Genomic DNA, 17,934 nt, shown 5'->3' on the forward strand with positions numbered 1-17,934 from the left:
TCTCCAAACATCAAGACCACATCCGCCTTATCAAAACCTCACAAATCTGGCCTTGCACAACATGGAATCAAAAACACTAAACACAGGAACCAATGACAAAATGCTAAGCTACTACATAGATCCATATATAAACATGAACATTTATATAAAAAAAATGTTGAAATCTTACTTCATAGACCTAATCTTAATTGGAACGACTGTCTCACTATTCCAAAAAGAGAAATTAACCTCATATTGAATTAAATAATTTATCAGTTATATTTTAATTTCAGCCCAGTAGTTTTAATCCATGAACACATAACTGTATACATAAAGGGATTCCAATTTAAGCATGCACACTATTATTTTTTGAATTCAATTTCCTATTGTTGTTTGATAATTGTACTGATGACGTCTTATGATACATAAGATGAAATATGTACCTAATAAAAAAGTTATTTACTGTGGCATACGTATTATTCTATACTGCTAAGTAAGGTGTCGATCTCTCATAAAGACAAGTATAAAAAACTCGCCATGGAGGAGCTCTTGCAAATGTGTGAAATATTCACAGAAAATTGAGTTCTAAAAGAAATATTTTCATTCTCCAATTCAGAGAGATAATCATAAAAAAATTTTAAATATAGGGGAGACTATATCTAAAGAGATTACAATGAAAAGGCAAAACATTCCTCAGTTAAGAAAAATGGAAGATCCGTCCTGCAAGGTCAGTAAGCACTGCAGAGAATGCTATCGAAAATTTTTCAAGAATTGGTGGAAAGAAGTTGCAGATTTGAAATCTAAGAAGGTGACAACATACTGTATAAACTGTGATGGGCAGCCTCCCATGTGTTGAATGTGACTCAAAGATATGAATAATTTACTACTTTTAAAATAATGTAATAATGTAAGTCACGTTATAGTATCAATAAATAATTTTTTTCTGTGCATAAGCAAAATAGATAGTGAGCTTTTAAAATAAAATGTCTCTATAAGGAACAAAATTATTTATGTATATATTATATTACCATGTAAAAAAATGCTGATAATTAGTAAATAAAAGACTTATCAGAAAATAGAGTGAAATATATATATATATATATATATATATATATATAGAAATGTTTAGAAAGTCCACACATATAGACAGATACCTTCATGCTTCCTCCCATCACTACCCTCTGCAGAAATTTGGTATTATTTCAACCCTGGCACATCGAGCCAGATCTATATGAAGATCTACAGATGAAATGGAGATTAAAAATGAACTTAATTTACTAAAAAGGACCTTTCTCAATAATGGCTTCACTCTTAAGAACATTGAAAAATTTATCTCTCATCATCGTTTACCTACTATTGAAGATTCTTCTTCTTCCCCAAGAGCATATATATCTTTGCCATGCATCAGCTTCCTCTCTCCCAAACTGGCAAAAATTCTTAAGAAGTTCAATATTAAAACATATTTCACTGCGTTTCCTAAACTTCGCTCCATACTTAGTAGACCTAAAGCAAAACATCTCTCTCTTCAGTATCCAGGAGTTTACAAGATCATTTGTGAATGTGGTAAACCATACTACAGTCAGACTACTAAATCTGTCCTTTTATGTATTGAAGAACACAAAAGAGACATATCCTACAATAGGACCTGAGCCAGTGCTCTCTCAAGCCATGTTCTATTCTCTATAAACTCCGACGAAGGTCACCAACACCTCATAGACTGGTCTCAAACGTCCAATATACATACTTATGAACTCGAGCGAAGGATACTTGAATCTAAAGACATATCCCTTGATTCAACCCATATGAATAAACAGCCTCAACTACAATTTATCTGATGCTCACATTTCTACTGTCCAGTAATGGCACGCTCATGATAGCTTATGCACGTAGTTAACTTAAATTAGAACTTCAGCACGTTTTCCTTTTTAAACTGTACTACAGTTTTTTATATTAGATCTGTTGTTGTTATTTTATAATGTTTCTGTTATTTTTTATATAATTCTTTGTATTTGACACCTGAAGAAGTTGATTTTTTCAACAAAACTAGTAGTGTCTCACGATTAAACCTTATTCTTTTTTATTCTCGGTGTTATAGTCATTTAAACTATATCAATATTTATATATATATATATATATATATATATATATAACAAGCACAATAAATTATAAAAGATGATGTGCTCTTCCATCAATCCACATGTATTCTTGCCACACCCATACAAATCATCTGATCAACATTACCAGGGCATCATAGGATAATTCCCCCTTCCCCATAGCTATTTACTGAACTAATAATTTATACAGTCACTGTTTCTTATTGGTTAGTGATTTACATTTTGCAAACAAATCCCTTTCCATCTATTCAAAAGTTTTTGTTTTTTTTTAATGCCTCATCATAAATGTAAATAGGAAAGTCTAGAGTCTATAGGATCATATATTCTTCAATCCATCCCCAGAAACTAATTTGAGTACAGATATAATCACATATGTAAATTATTCATAATCCATTTTACAATACTGAAAGTATTTTTATTCACTCCTATTCTTTTTCTTCCTTATATTTGCTATTTTTTTATATCTTTTAGAATATGAAGTATAGTAACTAATAATCAAATATATCACTCTTTGTTTTTTTAATATATTCTGAAAAGAACATTCCTTTCACTGCCCCCCCCCTGCAATGCAGGATTAGTTACAATCAAACTATCAGAGAAACTGTCTACGAAAAGTGACAGCTTCTCTGATATATGGTTAAGCTTGTGGCAAGAGAGCTAATATCGCCCCAACGTGAATGTGTTAATACTAGTTTCAGGCACAGGCTTTTTCAATTGAAGGTGAATTAGCCAACATCATGAACTAAGAAAACAAACAAAATTTACACACAAAAAATACTACTGGTATTTTTTTACTGGTAGAGGTGGGTAGCGGGATAGTTGAGATATCCTGCTTTGACAGATGTTGGTGGTTTTGGTTTCATCTAGAATCATCTTTACCTTTGTTAAAGGTAAAGATGATTCTAGTGGGAACTAGAGCCCATTTCTATGTATCACTATTATTCTTATTACTGCCACTCATCAGTCCTTGAGTTCGGAATATGTCTCTTCATCGTGAACACCAAGTAGATCACACACACACTCAGATATAATGCCAACAGATGTTGCATGGAGTAAATTTTCTCATTGTGCTACTGTAGCTGCTTCAGTAAGTGTATATATATATCCTGATTTTTCCAGGATATATATATATATATATATCCTGAATGCAGTTTCCTTAGTTCTGCCAACCCTGCTGGATGAAGTGCAAAATTTTTACAAATGAAAATCCACCTGTTGAGTGCATGATCAGGAATAGTGGTGTATTTGTTGCTGTTTGATGGGGGGGAGGGTTGTTTGTTATTTTGCTTTTGTGTTGATGAATCTATGGTTTCTGTACCTGATTGCAGCTTGTTAAGGCCCTCTGATAAACAAGAGGATGTTCATTCTTAGGAGTTAGATTCAGTGCCAAAGCTCCCCACCCACTATGGACTCACACATGGATGCCCACTAAAACGGCAAGCAATGAATCTGTTTGGGATTGGAACACCACGGCTGCCCCAGACACTCAACAAGCACCACAGCAAGCCTTGGCTCTGCCCCCAAGACCATGGGGGAGCAGACTTACTGCAACACCCTTGATCCTTGCAGGCAAGACCACTAGCTGACTAATCCTCACCGGGTCATCCAGGACTTCCCAGCATGGCAAACACTGCATTAGTTCCCAGTGATGGTGGTCTGAAGATAGGATAGCTAAAAAAAAAAAAAAAAAAAAAAAAGAGAGAGAGACTTGCGAGAAGTAGAATGAAGAATATAGGAAGAAAAACATAGACAAAGAATGAAAAGGACCATCACCGTTACTGGGAAGTCCGCTCCACTATAAATAGGTGCCTCGCATGAAGGAACCCTTCAATTACCTGACCTGTAAATTGCTCTTTTGCTGTGGTTGGATAACTGCAGAATTAGTGCGTGCGCGCGAAGGAATTTTATATAGCTAATTAAGCATTTTATTCAATTTTAATGAGATAGAGTTATTTCCTTTACATATTTAAAAATTCAAAAACTCCATACCTATGATCATGGTTCCTTGTAAACATGTATTTAAGTTTTCATTGCTGTTTAAATCATGATTTAATTTGAGAAGTTTATTATCAGTACTATCCCCACAATCATTTTGCTTCTTGGTTTGGCCAATTTTGGTACTCAGGTCATCACTTGCCTCAGGGCTCTCAGTAGGAACACAGACATTATTTTCAATAACAATATTGCTTGTATTTTCCATAAATACCTCAACCTGTTTGGCATTTCTGTTTGTACTGCAATCAGATATATCTGCTAGAAATATAATAAAATAATCTCACATTCAAAATTAATAAAAGCTGTTTAAAAGCTGCAAAAATAGGCTACAGCTATGCTTAAAATAACATTAATAATTTGAACTTATAATTTATTAAAGATCCTAATGCATGCTGAAGGATTTCTGGAAAATCGATGTGGAATGAGAATAAAATAAATAACTTAAGTACATTAAATATTTACATGAAGACATCTCATCCTCTCAAGCTAGCATTATCTAGGTACATGAAAGACAAATGCCCAAGGGAAAAAATGCAATGATCTTAGGAATTTCTTGAATTACTCTTGATAGAAAATAAGGTAGCACACCAAAATTTAAGCAGAATCATACTATCAGGTCTAGTACATCTGTGATTAGAAGTAAGATTTGTGCAATAATTTGACTTCCTTTTATCTAATGAAGTGTTCTTTATCCAAGGCATGCTGTGTTAATCCACATTTTTGGTTGTTCATATTCTACCATAACACTCTAAAGCAGTCTATTCTACAGTATCTTTCCAAAATACTGGATACCACAATAACAGGGAAACACTTCTTGTTCTCTGGTGTTATGGCTGATGCATCTAAGGCTATGAGGCCAGTGTATGGTCTGTTAATTGCATGCATTATAGGAGGGAAAATCTCAATTTCTATGAAGAAACACCTTGCTACTTCTATATGAGACCAGCTTACTCACATAGCTGAAGAGCCCTTATAATTTTATTGTATCCAATTTGTTTGAATGGGTGTTGACAGAGCCAGATATTATTCCTGCTTGAAGTACTCATCTTGGGGGCAAAATTCACTCCATTTTGGAAGCAATTCCATTATGAAACATTTTTTACTGTGTACGCATGTTCTTACTATATGTTTTTATATAATATGAGCACGTACACACAAGAAAGATATTTAATTAGCCAAATATTTCAGTCTGAAAATTGGACCATCTTCAGTGGCAATACAAGAGCAGTTTTAAAAATACAAGGTGGAATACTAACAACAGATCATTTATAAATAGACCAAGCCGCGTGATGTTATATCACTAAGTATTAAAGAGAAATATTTTTAAACAGAGACATGATTGAATTAAAGATATTAATTAATAATTTCAATAATTTTAAATAACATAAAATTAATATGAATTAATGAGTTATCCTGATTAAACTTTCCCAGATTTTTGATACAGATATACAGTCAATCCAATTCAGGTTAGGACGATGGAGTAAGGCCTCTACACTTTCTTTGAATAAACGTTCAAATTTATAGCGGGATCTATGTAAGAGGCGAGTTTTTGACCAAAGGATGTTGTGGTTAGTTTCTATCCCATGCTGAGCCAATCCAGATTTTTCGAGTTTGTTGTGATGAATGGAGGATTGATGTTCTTGGATTCTTTTTTTCTAGAGAGCGTCCAGTTTGTCCAAAATATGTTTTTATATATCCTACACAGTTATTTTTATTAGAGAATGGTTGGATTAGGTTTTTCCTGTAACGATTCTTTGACTCCATACCCAAGAAAACATGTTACTGCACAAATTGATGTGCAGCCAACCAACAAAACTAGAAGTTAAGGAACATTGTAGATCTAAGGGAAGAGTGCATTTGAGGCCGTCTGGTGTGAGATAGAGACCAACAGGACAAATATTGTTGATTCCTGCTAAAGACCTGGTGGTCCAAAAGAAGATGTGGATGACTTGCACCAGCAGATTAGCACAATGAATGCATTCCAAGCAATTATCACAATGAATGCATTCCAAGCAATTATCACGTGAGACTTCAATGAAGGGGATATAGATTGGAAGAAGAAAAGAGCACAGAGCAAAATGGAAATGGAGTTTATATAATTACTATGGGATAATAACTTGAAACAGCACATGATGAAGGGGGACCAGTGGTTTGAGAGTGTTGGATCTGGTAATAGCATCAGAAGATCTATCTATAACTACAGTAGCAAGTCTACCTCCAATCGGCGAAAGGCTCTATGCAGTTTTTTCCTGGGAGGTTGCTCAACGTGGAATTTTCAGTCAAGAAAGGTTTATGTGGGAACTACAAAGCTGGTGATTAATGACAAACTTTGCAAGCAACATGGAGTAGTACCATGGCATAAGCTACATGAAATAAATGTCATTAGTGCATGGGAAGTGTTCAGAATTGCCAGGTGGTATCAGACTGCTGCAGCAATGGATAAACTGAGCGGGGATTAAGAAATGGATAATGAAGCAATGGATAAACTGAGTGGGGATTAAGAGAATAGCAGTAATATAAAGCAGGAGCTGCAAAAAAAGAAAGCACTGTGGAAGGAATGTAAACAAATAGGTGATCAACATACTCATAAGCAATAAGGATAACAAGTATGGTAAGGAAGGCTAAATCAGAGTTTGGGAGAAAATTAGCTAAGTAGGCCAAAGTAATCCAAAAGTGCTTTTTTGCTAAGTAGCAAATAAGAGAAAGAATGATTAAGGAAAGATAATTTTACTCAGTGCTGATTCTAGGAAAGTGACAGAAGCAGAAAAAATGGTTCATTTGCTAAGTGATCACCCTGCAAATGTGTGTGTATAATCTTTACCGTGTGTGTGTATACACACACACGTTAAAGATACCAAGAAATTTTACACTTGATTTTAATCCTTTTTCCAAGGAAGCAAAACAGTGTTTTGCGTGTGAAATAAATTCACGTCTGAGATACTTGTATATAGAGGCTAATGAAGTTATTAGTCGATGCAGGTTAGTTGATTGGTAGAGCCTCTGCTACTAATAGCTCAGTTAAGTAAGTTTGAGCGCGGTTAGTAGTTGGAAGGGGTCCAATCGTTCGATGCTGTCGGCACACTCTCCCTCGATGAGTCTTTGGACTCCCTGGAGGTGTCAAAATAATATACAATACTGAGAGCAACTAGTGGAGTACCCCAGGGCTCTGTACTAGGACTACTATTCTTAAATTTGTACATTAATGATATAGTGGAAGATTTGAGGGGGGGGGGGCGTTCTGTTGTTTGCAGATGATGCAAAACTGGGAAAGGCAATAGGTGATACAGATATCTTGCAGGATGATTTAATTGGCAGTGTGGACAAAGTGCAAAATAGGTCATATTTTGTCAGTTTAATGTATGAAAGAGTTGTATCATGCTTATGGTAGATTACAGGAGATTAATGAGGATAGGGATCTGTGGATGATGGTGGATAGAAATTCAGAGGACATATTGCAAGAGTTGACAAAATAGGTCATAAGAATACTTGGATGATGAATAACACACTGACAAAGAGAGGGAGGTTATTATCCCTCTTTATAAGGCTAAGATTTGGCCACATGTTGAATGTTGTCCTGCCATAAATACTATTAAAACTTTCACTCCCCTACTGCCCCAGTTTCATTAGTAGCACTGTGCACAGCCAACATTTGCATGTTTATCAGAAGAGAGAAAGTTGTCTAGCTGTACGGGTTAACTTGCAGTGGGAAGATTGTGAGAACGTGTAAGTATAATAGCCCTTCACAAGGTAGGAATGCAGCAACCTGTTATTTTCAACATGCTAAAAACACTCAGCATCAATAGGATGTTTCTGTATTGAAAAATTAACCATTATAATGATACAGAAGACATATCTGACCGCCAAAGAATGGGTCCAGCATGCTGCTTTAAGATACAACAGCTTTTGAGGGATGTGAAAGCATGCCTTTGCCATAATCCTGTGAGAATGCAAAAAGTGATGCCATGAGAGAATTATGTCACTTGTATGAACTGATGACCTGAGGATGAGAGCCTATTATTGTTCTACTGAAACTTCCTAACTTATGCAGCAGAGGGTGATAAAACCAAAGGCACTTCTCTGGCAATATGCAAACAGACAGAGATATCCTCTTCACAAATGAAGAATCATTTAACAACCAAAATGATCGGGTATATGACACAATGGTCGCATAGCATCCAGAATTCAGAGAGGTTATCACCGATGTTAGTGATGGTTTGGTTGGAGGAGGAGGGGAGGGGTGACATCAGGAAAAGTTATTAATTTTAGAAATTATGGACTTTATAACCATGTTATAAATAACTGCAATCATTCCTCGACTTACGTCCTTTCGAAGATACTCCGTGATCCCATAATAGAATAAATAATAGCTTCGACTATACTTTCGAACAAGACACAAGCGAGAGTAAAGTAAAAAGGTTTTTATTTAGCAACAATGCAGTGGCAACAGCGCATTCAGCAGCAACCTCCCTCGGCAGTTTGCACTTGGCGTCAACAATTCCTCTGTTGATTTTGTGTTTGAAAAATGTGTTATTTGTGTATTTATCATTAAATATTTCGTGATATTTGGTGCAACATTGCCCCTACAAGCCCAATTAAAAAACCTAGTGAAGAATCAGAAAAGGAGGCGAGTATTTGATCTTGAAATGAAGTAGCAAGTTTAATGATAGTGGCAAAGCTATGACAAGATCCTATCAGTGATTGGAAAGGCTACTTCCATCATGCATAGAGGACCTGAACCAAGTGCATACCTCTTAGCACTATGACCATAACCGCTAAGGCACTAATCTCTTCAACATGTTGAAGGAGAAAGCAGGACCCAATTACGACTACGAATTCAACGCTTCTTCTGTTTGGATCATGAGATTCAAGCAACATTTTGCGCTGTATAGTGTGAAAATGTATGGTGAATCTGCAAGTTCCGATGAGAAAGCTGCCAAGGAATTTGTGGAGAAATTGGATAAAATTATTATGGAGGATAATTATTTGCCACAGCAAATATTTAATATGGATGAGACCTCCTTGTTTCAGAAAAAAATGCCCTAGCAGACAATTCATCTACAAAAAGCAAAATCTATGCCTAGTTTCAAAGCTCTTTAAAGACCATGTTATGATTCTGTTAGGGGGATAATGTGGCTGGATATAAACTGAAAACATTTGTATATTGCCCAACGAGAATCCACGAGCCTTCAAAAACATTAGGAAGCATACTCTTCCAGTTCATTAGCAGAGATACAATAAGTCATGTATGACTCAAAAATTGTTTGTGGATGCCTTAATCAACTGTAATGCGAGTGAAATGGAAAGCTATTGTGTGAAAGAAAATGTAGAATTTAAAATTTTATTAATTCTAGATAATGCTCAAACTCATCTGTCTTATATTGGTGATCTTCACCAAGTTCATGTTTCTCCTTCTAAATACTACTTCATTGATCCAACCGATGAATCAAGGAGTTCTAGTAGCGTTTAAAGCTTATTATTATCTACAGAGAACTTTTTCACAAGCCATTTCTACTAATGAAGGAAACGACCAGGCTCTCATACAATTCTGGAAAGCATTCAATATTTATCATGCTATTAAAAATATTGTTGTAGTTTGGGACGAAGTGATCTCTCAATGTATGAGTGGCATATGGAAAAAGACATTAAACTGCAATTTTGCAGTTTAATGTCTTTGCACACGATTTTGTAAGTTTTGGAAAAAAAATGAAGACCTTTGTAAATTGAGTGAAGAAACAGTGGACCTAGCAAACAACCAGAATCTTGAAGTGAATGATGATGACATAGTTCAACTCATAGGAAGTGCCCCTGAAGAGTTGACAAACAAAGAATTGGTCGAACTGGAGGCATAATGTGTTGCAGAAGAGGAAGAACAAGAATAGGAAGAAAAAAAGAGAAACAAGGAGGTAGTTAAACAATTCACAGTGAAGAGTGTTGCAGCAATACTGTATTTGACATGACCAGAAAGTGACATTAGCAGTTCTGGAATCCTATGGAATTGATAAAAACCTAATAGCTATATTAAAAGATGTTTATCAGAATGCAGTTGCAGCAGTTAGAATAGGTGATAATTTGGGGAAATGGTTTAAAACAAGCAGAGGTACTAGACAGGGAGACCCAATATTACCAAGCATTTTCATCGCACATTTAGAAAGAGCAATGGACAAACTGAAGAAAGATGCCAAAGGAATATTTGTACACGGAATGAGAATTAACAATCTGAGATTTGCAGATGACATTGTTATTATTGAAGAAGACAAAAGAGAAAGAACTACAAAAAACACTGAAACTGTTAAATGAGGAAGGGTTCTTCTTTTTGTTTCATGTTCTTCTCACCAAACACCATTAGGTATTTGGTGAGAAGAACATGAAACAAAAGATACAAGTGGATGGAACTGATATAGAAAATGTAGAACAATTCACATATTTGGGAAGTAAACTGACTTATGACTTGGACAGTAAAAAAGAAATAAAGATCAGGATTGCAAAGGGAAGAACAAATCTGAAGGCCACGGATAACATCTGGAAAAGTAAAGTGATCAGCTTGCAAACAAAACTAAGAGTACTGGAAACATGCATCTTCAGCAGTGTACTGTATGGATCAGAAATGTGGGTAATAAATAAGGGATCAAGAAAAAGAATTTTGGCATTTGAAAGAACTTGTTACAGGAAGATTCTGAGAATAGGATGGGTACAGAAAATCACCAATGAAGAGTTCTATCAGAAGATATAACCAAAACAGAATCTAATGCAGAAGATTATAAAATGGAAGCTGCATTTATTTGAACACATCTGTAGAATTAGTGAGGAGTGGAAGATAGACATTTATGTTTGGTATTTTGGATGGTCTAAACAGAAGAGATAGACCATACAGAGAATGGTTAGACGATATAAAAGACTGGTGTGGAATGGGTGTACAAAAACTGTGACACTGTGCACTGGACAAAGAAAGGTGGAAGAAGATAGTGAAGCAGGCATCAGACATCAACGGGCAGTGAGCCCATGGTTCGTGATGATGATGAATAGGGACTGAGGGGATATTAGTGGGGTTTCTAAAAGTGTGTTCAGCTGAATTGGCTATTCCTTTAACCAGACTATATAATTTGAGTCTCAGAACAGGCAAAATTCTACAGGAGTGGAAAGAATGTATGGTAATCCCATTACACGAGGGTAGTACAAAGATGAATGTATCCAACTATCGAACAATCAGTATCTCAGGAATGGTGGTGAAGATTTTGGAAAAGTTGGTTAGGTCTCACATGCAGAAATGGTTTGACATAGAATGTCTACTTTGCAATGAATAACATGGGTTTATTAAGGGAAGGTCATGTTTTAGCAACTTGCTCACATTCTATAATAATGTTACCACTGAGCTAGACAAGGGGAATGGATACACAATTATACTTTTGGATTTTGCTAAAGTTTTTGACAGAATATAGCATGAAAGGTCATTGCATAAATTGGACAATATGGGTTTGGATTAAAATATATTAGCATGGCTGACTGACATAAAGAGTGGTATACAGGAGATGCGAATCTACATGATTTAAGGTAACCAGTGGTGCACCACAAGGAACAGTCCTTGGTCCACTTTTATTCAATCTGTATATTAATTGCACTGGGAAGGCAATTGATGACTTCCCTGCATCTAGGCTTCGGATGGTGCCGTTGAAGACTCTTCAAGAATTAGTGGACATTCTCCTTTCCAGTAAAGCAATACCACCATACCTACATGCTTCAAGAACTATCTTCATTCCGAAGAAAGAAACTTCAAGCTGTGCATCAGACTTTAGACCTATTACCATCTCCCATGATACTTAGACTCTATCATAAAATCTTAGTTAAACGACTTCAGCAACATATACAGCATGATTATAGACAGAGAGCTTTTGTTCCTTCAGACAGCTGTGCGGACAATATATATCTTCTTTCTTCTCTTCACTGATTCCCGATGCCGCTTTAAGCCTCTATATATGGTGTCACTGGATCTCCAAAAGGTTTATGATAGTGTCTCCCTTCCTGCTCTCCTTTGAGCACTGTCTATTGCTGAATGTCCAGAACCCTTTCTTTCCTATGTTATGGAGCTATACTTGGGTAGCTTCATCACTATCACTACAGGGTCCCGTGCAACTTCTATTCCCGCAGTGCGGGGTATTCGCCAGGGTGATCCTCTATCTCTCCTTTTCTTTAACTGCGTCATAGATAAGTTTCTTCACTCTTCCTATCCATATAGGCTACTCTCTAGGCGCTTCTTCCTTTAATGCTATGGCCTTTGCGGATGATCTTATTCTCGTAGCATCTACTAAGATAGGCTTGCAGGAACTCCTTGACCGAGCAGTTGACTTCTTCTCTATTCGAGGCCTTTCTATTAATGTAGAGAAATCCTGCTCTTTAGCTCTTGTCACCTGCACACGGGAGGCCATTGCATGCTTTGACCATCCTGAAAGAGTGGAGATACCTCGGTATCATGTTCACCCCAAAGGGAAGGTCTTCTATCCTAGAAGCTGGGATCGCTTCTTTGAGGAAAGCTCCTCTTAAGCACCAGCAAAAACTGTTTCTCCTTTCCCACTATCTCCTACCTCACTTTTACCACAAGTTAGTGCTTGGTAGGACATATATCTCAGTGCTGTTCCAAATGGACAGGGCTATCTGTTCAGCCATGAGATCATTTCTCCGACTGCCACCTGACACCCCCTACTGTATATTTCCACACGAGGGTAAAGGATGGTGGGCTTGGGGTTCCATCACTTAGATGGCTGATCCCATGCCTGCGGCTGTCAAGAATCACGAAGTTAGAATTATCTTCTTCCCATATCTGCAGAGAGGGTTTCTACAGCCCATTAATAAAAGAAGACTTTGGGCGAGCTAAAGGCTGGTCCTACTATCAGGGTACCTTAATTGAGTCAGCACCTGCAGAACACAAGAGGTGGGCATCTCTGTTGCACTGTTCTGTAGATGGTGCTCCTTTAAAAGAGTCATATCTGGTGCCTCCCCAGCATGATTGGGTAAGACATGGCACCAGACTCCTCCCTGGGTTTGAGTATATTGACCTTATCAGGACGAGGATCAATGCCCTGCCTACTCGAGCCCACACAGCTCGATGGGGGTAGTGATGACTCAAACTGTAGGGCTGGCTGCCACTACAGTGAGACATTGTCTCATATAGCCCAGTGTAGCTGCCATGCCCATGGGGTCCACGTGCAGAGGCATGACACCGTGGTCTCCATTCTAAACAACCGCTTTAAGAGGGAGACTGCAGTGGAACCACATTATAGGACCTCTGCGGGTTTGCGTAAGCCAGACTTAGTGATTAAAAGAGATAGTGACGTTTTTGGGTAGTTGATGCCCAGGTGGTGGGAACGGGCACCCACTAGCCTATAGACATAACAATAAAGTGAACTACTATAAAAATAACCAAGATCTAGTTAGTAAGATACAGGAGGAGCATGGGGAAACTCCGAGGTTTACCAGCGCCGCCATCTCTTTACATGGTGTGTGGAGGGCAGATAGCTATAAGAACTTAAAACAGCTTGGGCTTATGCAGAAGGATATAAAAGTTCTTTCCTTGAGGGCCCTACAGAGCACACTGGTGGCATGGCATTGCCACCAGAGAATGACTACAATGATAACTAGAATAGTCATAGGGTAAAACACTTGTAAAGGTTTAGGTCTATATCAAGTCTGGACGTGATGTAAGGGTAGTACTACCCATAACCAGTACAAGAATAAATAAAAAAAAAATAAATAACCAGTGGTGTACCACAAGGATCTGTCCTTGGTCCACTATTATTCAATCTGTATATTAATTGCACTGGGAAGGATTTCACAGGCGACAAACAGCTATTTGCTGATGATGATGATGATGCAAAGATAGGTAGGGGTAGTCAGGAATGCTGCTGATATGCACTACTTGCAGAATGATTTGAATAGGCAGAAATTGTGGGCACGGGAAAATGGATGTCCGTAAATGTAAAGTCATTCACTTTGGCATGATTAGATATCAAAAGTCGTAGTATATTGGTGGGATCAGGCTACAGATCTTGGAGTGTTTACTAGATAGGAAGTTGAAGTTCAGGGACAATGTGGCAAAGATTGCAAATACAACTTAAAAGATAACTGAAATGCTGAAATGAAATTTGATATGTAAAGTTTTAGAAATTATGGACTTTACAACCATGTTATAAATAACTCTTAATTTCTCAATGTTTCAATCTTCATATTAAGATCATCATCTGGAGTATATACACATATACAAGGACAATCTGAGTCACATTACACACACAGTAAGCTAGAGAAACAATAATTTGATCACTGGTTATTCTACTAGCATGACCTCTAGTGAAAAAAAAAAAATTTACAAATTAATTATTTATTTAGAAACTACATCAAAGCTAGATTCTATTTAGGGTAACATGAGAAAAACATTCTTTCTTATAGATAGACTTCTTTCAGTAACAATGATGTTCTATTTTATAGTGACCAAATTATCAAAGGACCAATGCCGGACACGTTCCACTGGTTGCATAACTTTTGTTTCCTGCTTTGCAGGTTTGCCTTCCCTCCAGGCATATATTCTAAAATTGGTGTATTTCTTCTTATCCCAAAAGAAACATAATCATACCTTTTCAATAAAATATTCTGCTTTTATTCTTGTTATTATTACTAATTAATAATATTGTTACTGCTAAACTATCAAGAAATTTTTATTTAAATTCTCAATAATGGATGCAAAAGTAAATATCCCCAAAAAATTATTTATTTTATTTATACAATGAATAGATATTTATTAAAAGCAACTTTTATTTAAATTCTTAATAATTCCCCCCACCCCCCCCCCCCCCCACCCCCCCCCCCCCCCACCCCCCCCCCCCCCCACCCCCCCCCCCCCCCACCCCCCCCCCCCCCCACCCCCCCCCCCCCCCACCCCCCCCCCCCCCCACCCCCCCCCCCCCCCACCCCCCCCCCCCCCCACCCCCCCCCCCCCCCACCCCCCCCCCCCCCCACCCCCCCCCCCCCCCACCCCCCCCCCCCCCCACCCCCCCCCCCCCCCACCCCCCCCCCCCCCCACCCCCCCCCCCCCCCACCCCCCCCCCCCCCCACCCCCCCCCCCCCCCACCCCCCCCCCCCCCCACCCCCCCCCCCCCCCACCCCCCCCCCCCCCCACCCCCCCCCCCCCCCACCCCCCCCCCCCCCCACCCCCCCCCCCCCCCACCCCCCCCCCCCCCCACCCCCCCCCCCCCCCACCCCCCCCCCCCCCCACCCCCCCCCCCCCCCACCCCCCCCCCCCCCCACCCCCCCCCCCCCCCACCCCCCCCCCCCAAACTCTGAAGAAGACATTGATTCAGCTAGGGGGGGGGGGGGTATGTGGAGAAGTTGTCTGCAAAGAAAGAAAAATAAGAATACCATTGTGGACAAAAGAAGTTAAAAAGGAGTCCTGAAAAAGAAGAAAGCATACCAAAAGTTCCTAGCAAATAAGTCAACACATGCCCTAAAAATTATAGAGAAAACTGTGAGAGAGAAGCTGTGTGTCAAAGTACTTAAACGAGAGTTATTGGAAACCTCTGGTGAGAATATAGAAAATAAATATCAGGAAGGTAGCAAAATGTTCTGGAGACTGTTGAAGAAGCTTAGAAATGGAGTCAAGAGTACTGTAAAAGGAATCAAAGATGATAAAAGTGACATGAAAACTGAAGATAAGGTTATCCTAGATTTCTAGAATAATTACTTTGAAGGACTCTTAAAAGAACCAAGCAGTGACAGATGCACACTAGAAAATAGCCATGAATATCGATATTAATACTAGAAAATTTTCAAGAGGAATGCAAAGAGGAGTACATATCAATACTTGGGATAGAAAAAGCCATCAAACACTAGAAATGTGGAAATGCAGCTGGAGTAGATGATATTCCAGAAATGCTTAAGTATTTCTCAGAATATAGATTAGCTATTTTGCAGACAAAAGAATCTGAAGTCAAGAGGGCTTGGTCAGAAGGTGGAATTCCAATAATGACTGGAGTAGACCTCTCATAGAGAGTTCTCTCTATAAAAAAAAAAAAAAAAAAAAAAAAAAAAAAAAAAAAAAAAAAAAAAAAAAAAAAAGGGGGGGGGGGGGGGGGAAATAAAACTTAAAGTGAGAATTACAGGCAAATTTCTCTCTAAGTGTTCCAGATAAGATTTATGCAAGCATACTTGAAAAGAGTTTGAGAGAGATTTTGTAAGAGACACTTGAAGAACAAGCTGGGTTTAGGCCAAATAGAGATTGTCAAGATCAGATTTTCACTTTAAGACAAATAGCTGAGAAATCATGGGAATATCATAAGGATCTTTTCTAAATCACTTAGGGAATTGAACAACGTAGATCCGAATATAAATTAAATTATACTTTAATAAATATTTCCAATATTTCGGCAACGTCACGTTGCCATATTCAAAAGGAACTTACAAAAAGGCATGTGCACGCAGGCACTAAACACAGTAACTGAGAATGAAGGTATGAAGCTATCATTCTCCTAGAAGTCCTGAATGGTGCCCTCTAGCGGGCTAAGTAGGTGTTCTTGGCCGTTGGGCTGAAGGTCTGCTGATGTATGCCTCCCAAATTTGAGGCAGTCGCATACAACCAAATTTGTTGAGGTTTGGGGAGTTTTTTAGGGTTGAGGCTGATTCCATAAATACTCTTTCGAATTTGTATTTGCTAAGGTGTATTACTGTAGCTTTCTTCCACCGTATTCTGTGGCAAGTATCCAGAGCATGGTCTGCAAGACCAGAATGGCTGTACTTGTGAAACCGGATGTAGTCCTTGTGTTCAGAAATTCTGATATTCGCTGTCCTGCCTGTTTGGCCAAAGTACGACAGTTTACAACTGCAAAGGACCTGATATACACCAGGTAGGTCTAGGGGAAGTGGTTGGTCTTTGGTGGAGCGGATAAGGGATGCCAATTTTCTGTAAGGCCTGTAACAGAAGGTGAGGTCATGTTTTTTTAAAATTTTGGTAATTTTTTCCGAGGTGCCTCGGATAATTTAATTTATATTCGGATCTATGTTGTTCAATTCCCTAAGTGATTTAGAAATGCATAACCAACGTATAAGCCTGTCTACGAGAATCATCATAGGGTTCTGTACTTAAGTGTTGTAGATTTTTTTTTTTATTAAGTAATTTAAGGAAATTACAATGTCACTAGGATATACATTAAAATAAATTTTAATATACTTCAATATTTTGGCAACGTCACGTTGCCATTTTCAAGAAACTTAAGAACAAGACACGTGCATGCAGGCACAACAAAACAGTAAATAAGGAAGAAGCTGGAAGCTATTATTTCCCCTAAAGTCCTGATGGTGCCCCCTAGCGGGCATTGTTGGTATTCTTGGGCGAATGGGCTAAAGGTCTTCTGATGTAGGTTTCCCAAATTTGAGGCAGTCTCATGCAGCCAAATTTGTTCAGGTTTGGATTGTTTTTTAGGGCTGAAGCTGATTCCATGAAAAGTCTTTCATACTTGTATTTACTACGGTGTACTATCGTAGCTTTCTTCTACCGTATTCTATGGCAGGTATCCAGCGCATGGTCAGCAAGACCAGAGTGGCTGTACTGGTGAAACTGGATGTAGTCCTTGTGTTCTAAAATTTTGATATTGGCTGTCCTGCCTGTTTCGCCAAAGTAGGACAGCTTACAGCTGCAAGGGACCTGGTATACAGCAGGTAGGTCTTGGGGGGGGGGGGGAGAGGTTGGTCTTTAGTAGAGCGGATAAGGGATGCCAATTTTTTATATGGTCTGTAACAAGAAGTTATGTTTTTTTAGGATTTTTGTAATTTTTTCCAAGGTGCCTCGGATATAGGGTATGGTGATGGATTT

The 17,934-nt window shown here is 38.4% G+C and overlaps 1 protein-coding gene across 1 annotated transcript in view; it reads right to left on the minus strand.

Annotated features, from left to right (window-relative positions):
• LOC150105436 (uncharacterized) overlaps positions 1 to 17,934 on the minus strand; it is a 199,337-nt gene that overhangs the window by 20,804 nt on the left and 160,599 nt on the right. The window contains exon 13 of the mRNA XM_090393960.1: positions 4,083 to 4,346. Within this exon, the coding sequence (XP_090250086.1) occupies positions 4,083 to 4,346 (264 nt within the window). The remainder of the gene's footprint in view (positions 1 to 4,082; positions 4,347 to 17,934) is intronic.

Source organism: Typopeltis vanoorti, chromosome 6 (assembly GCF_054136105.1).
Source record: "Typopeltis vanoorti isolate ZY-2024b chromosome 6, IOZ_Tvanoo_1.0, whole genome shotgun sequence".
NCBI lineage: Eukaryota > Metazoa > Arthropoda > Arachnida > Uropygi > Thelyphonidae > Typopeltis > Typopeltis vanoorti.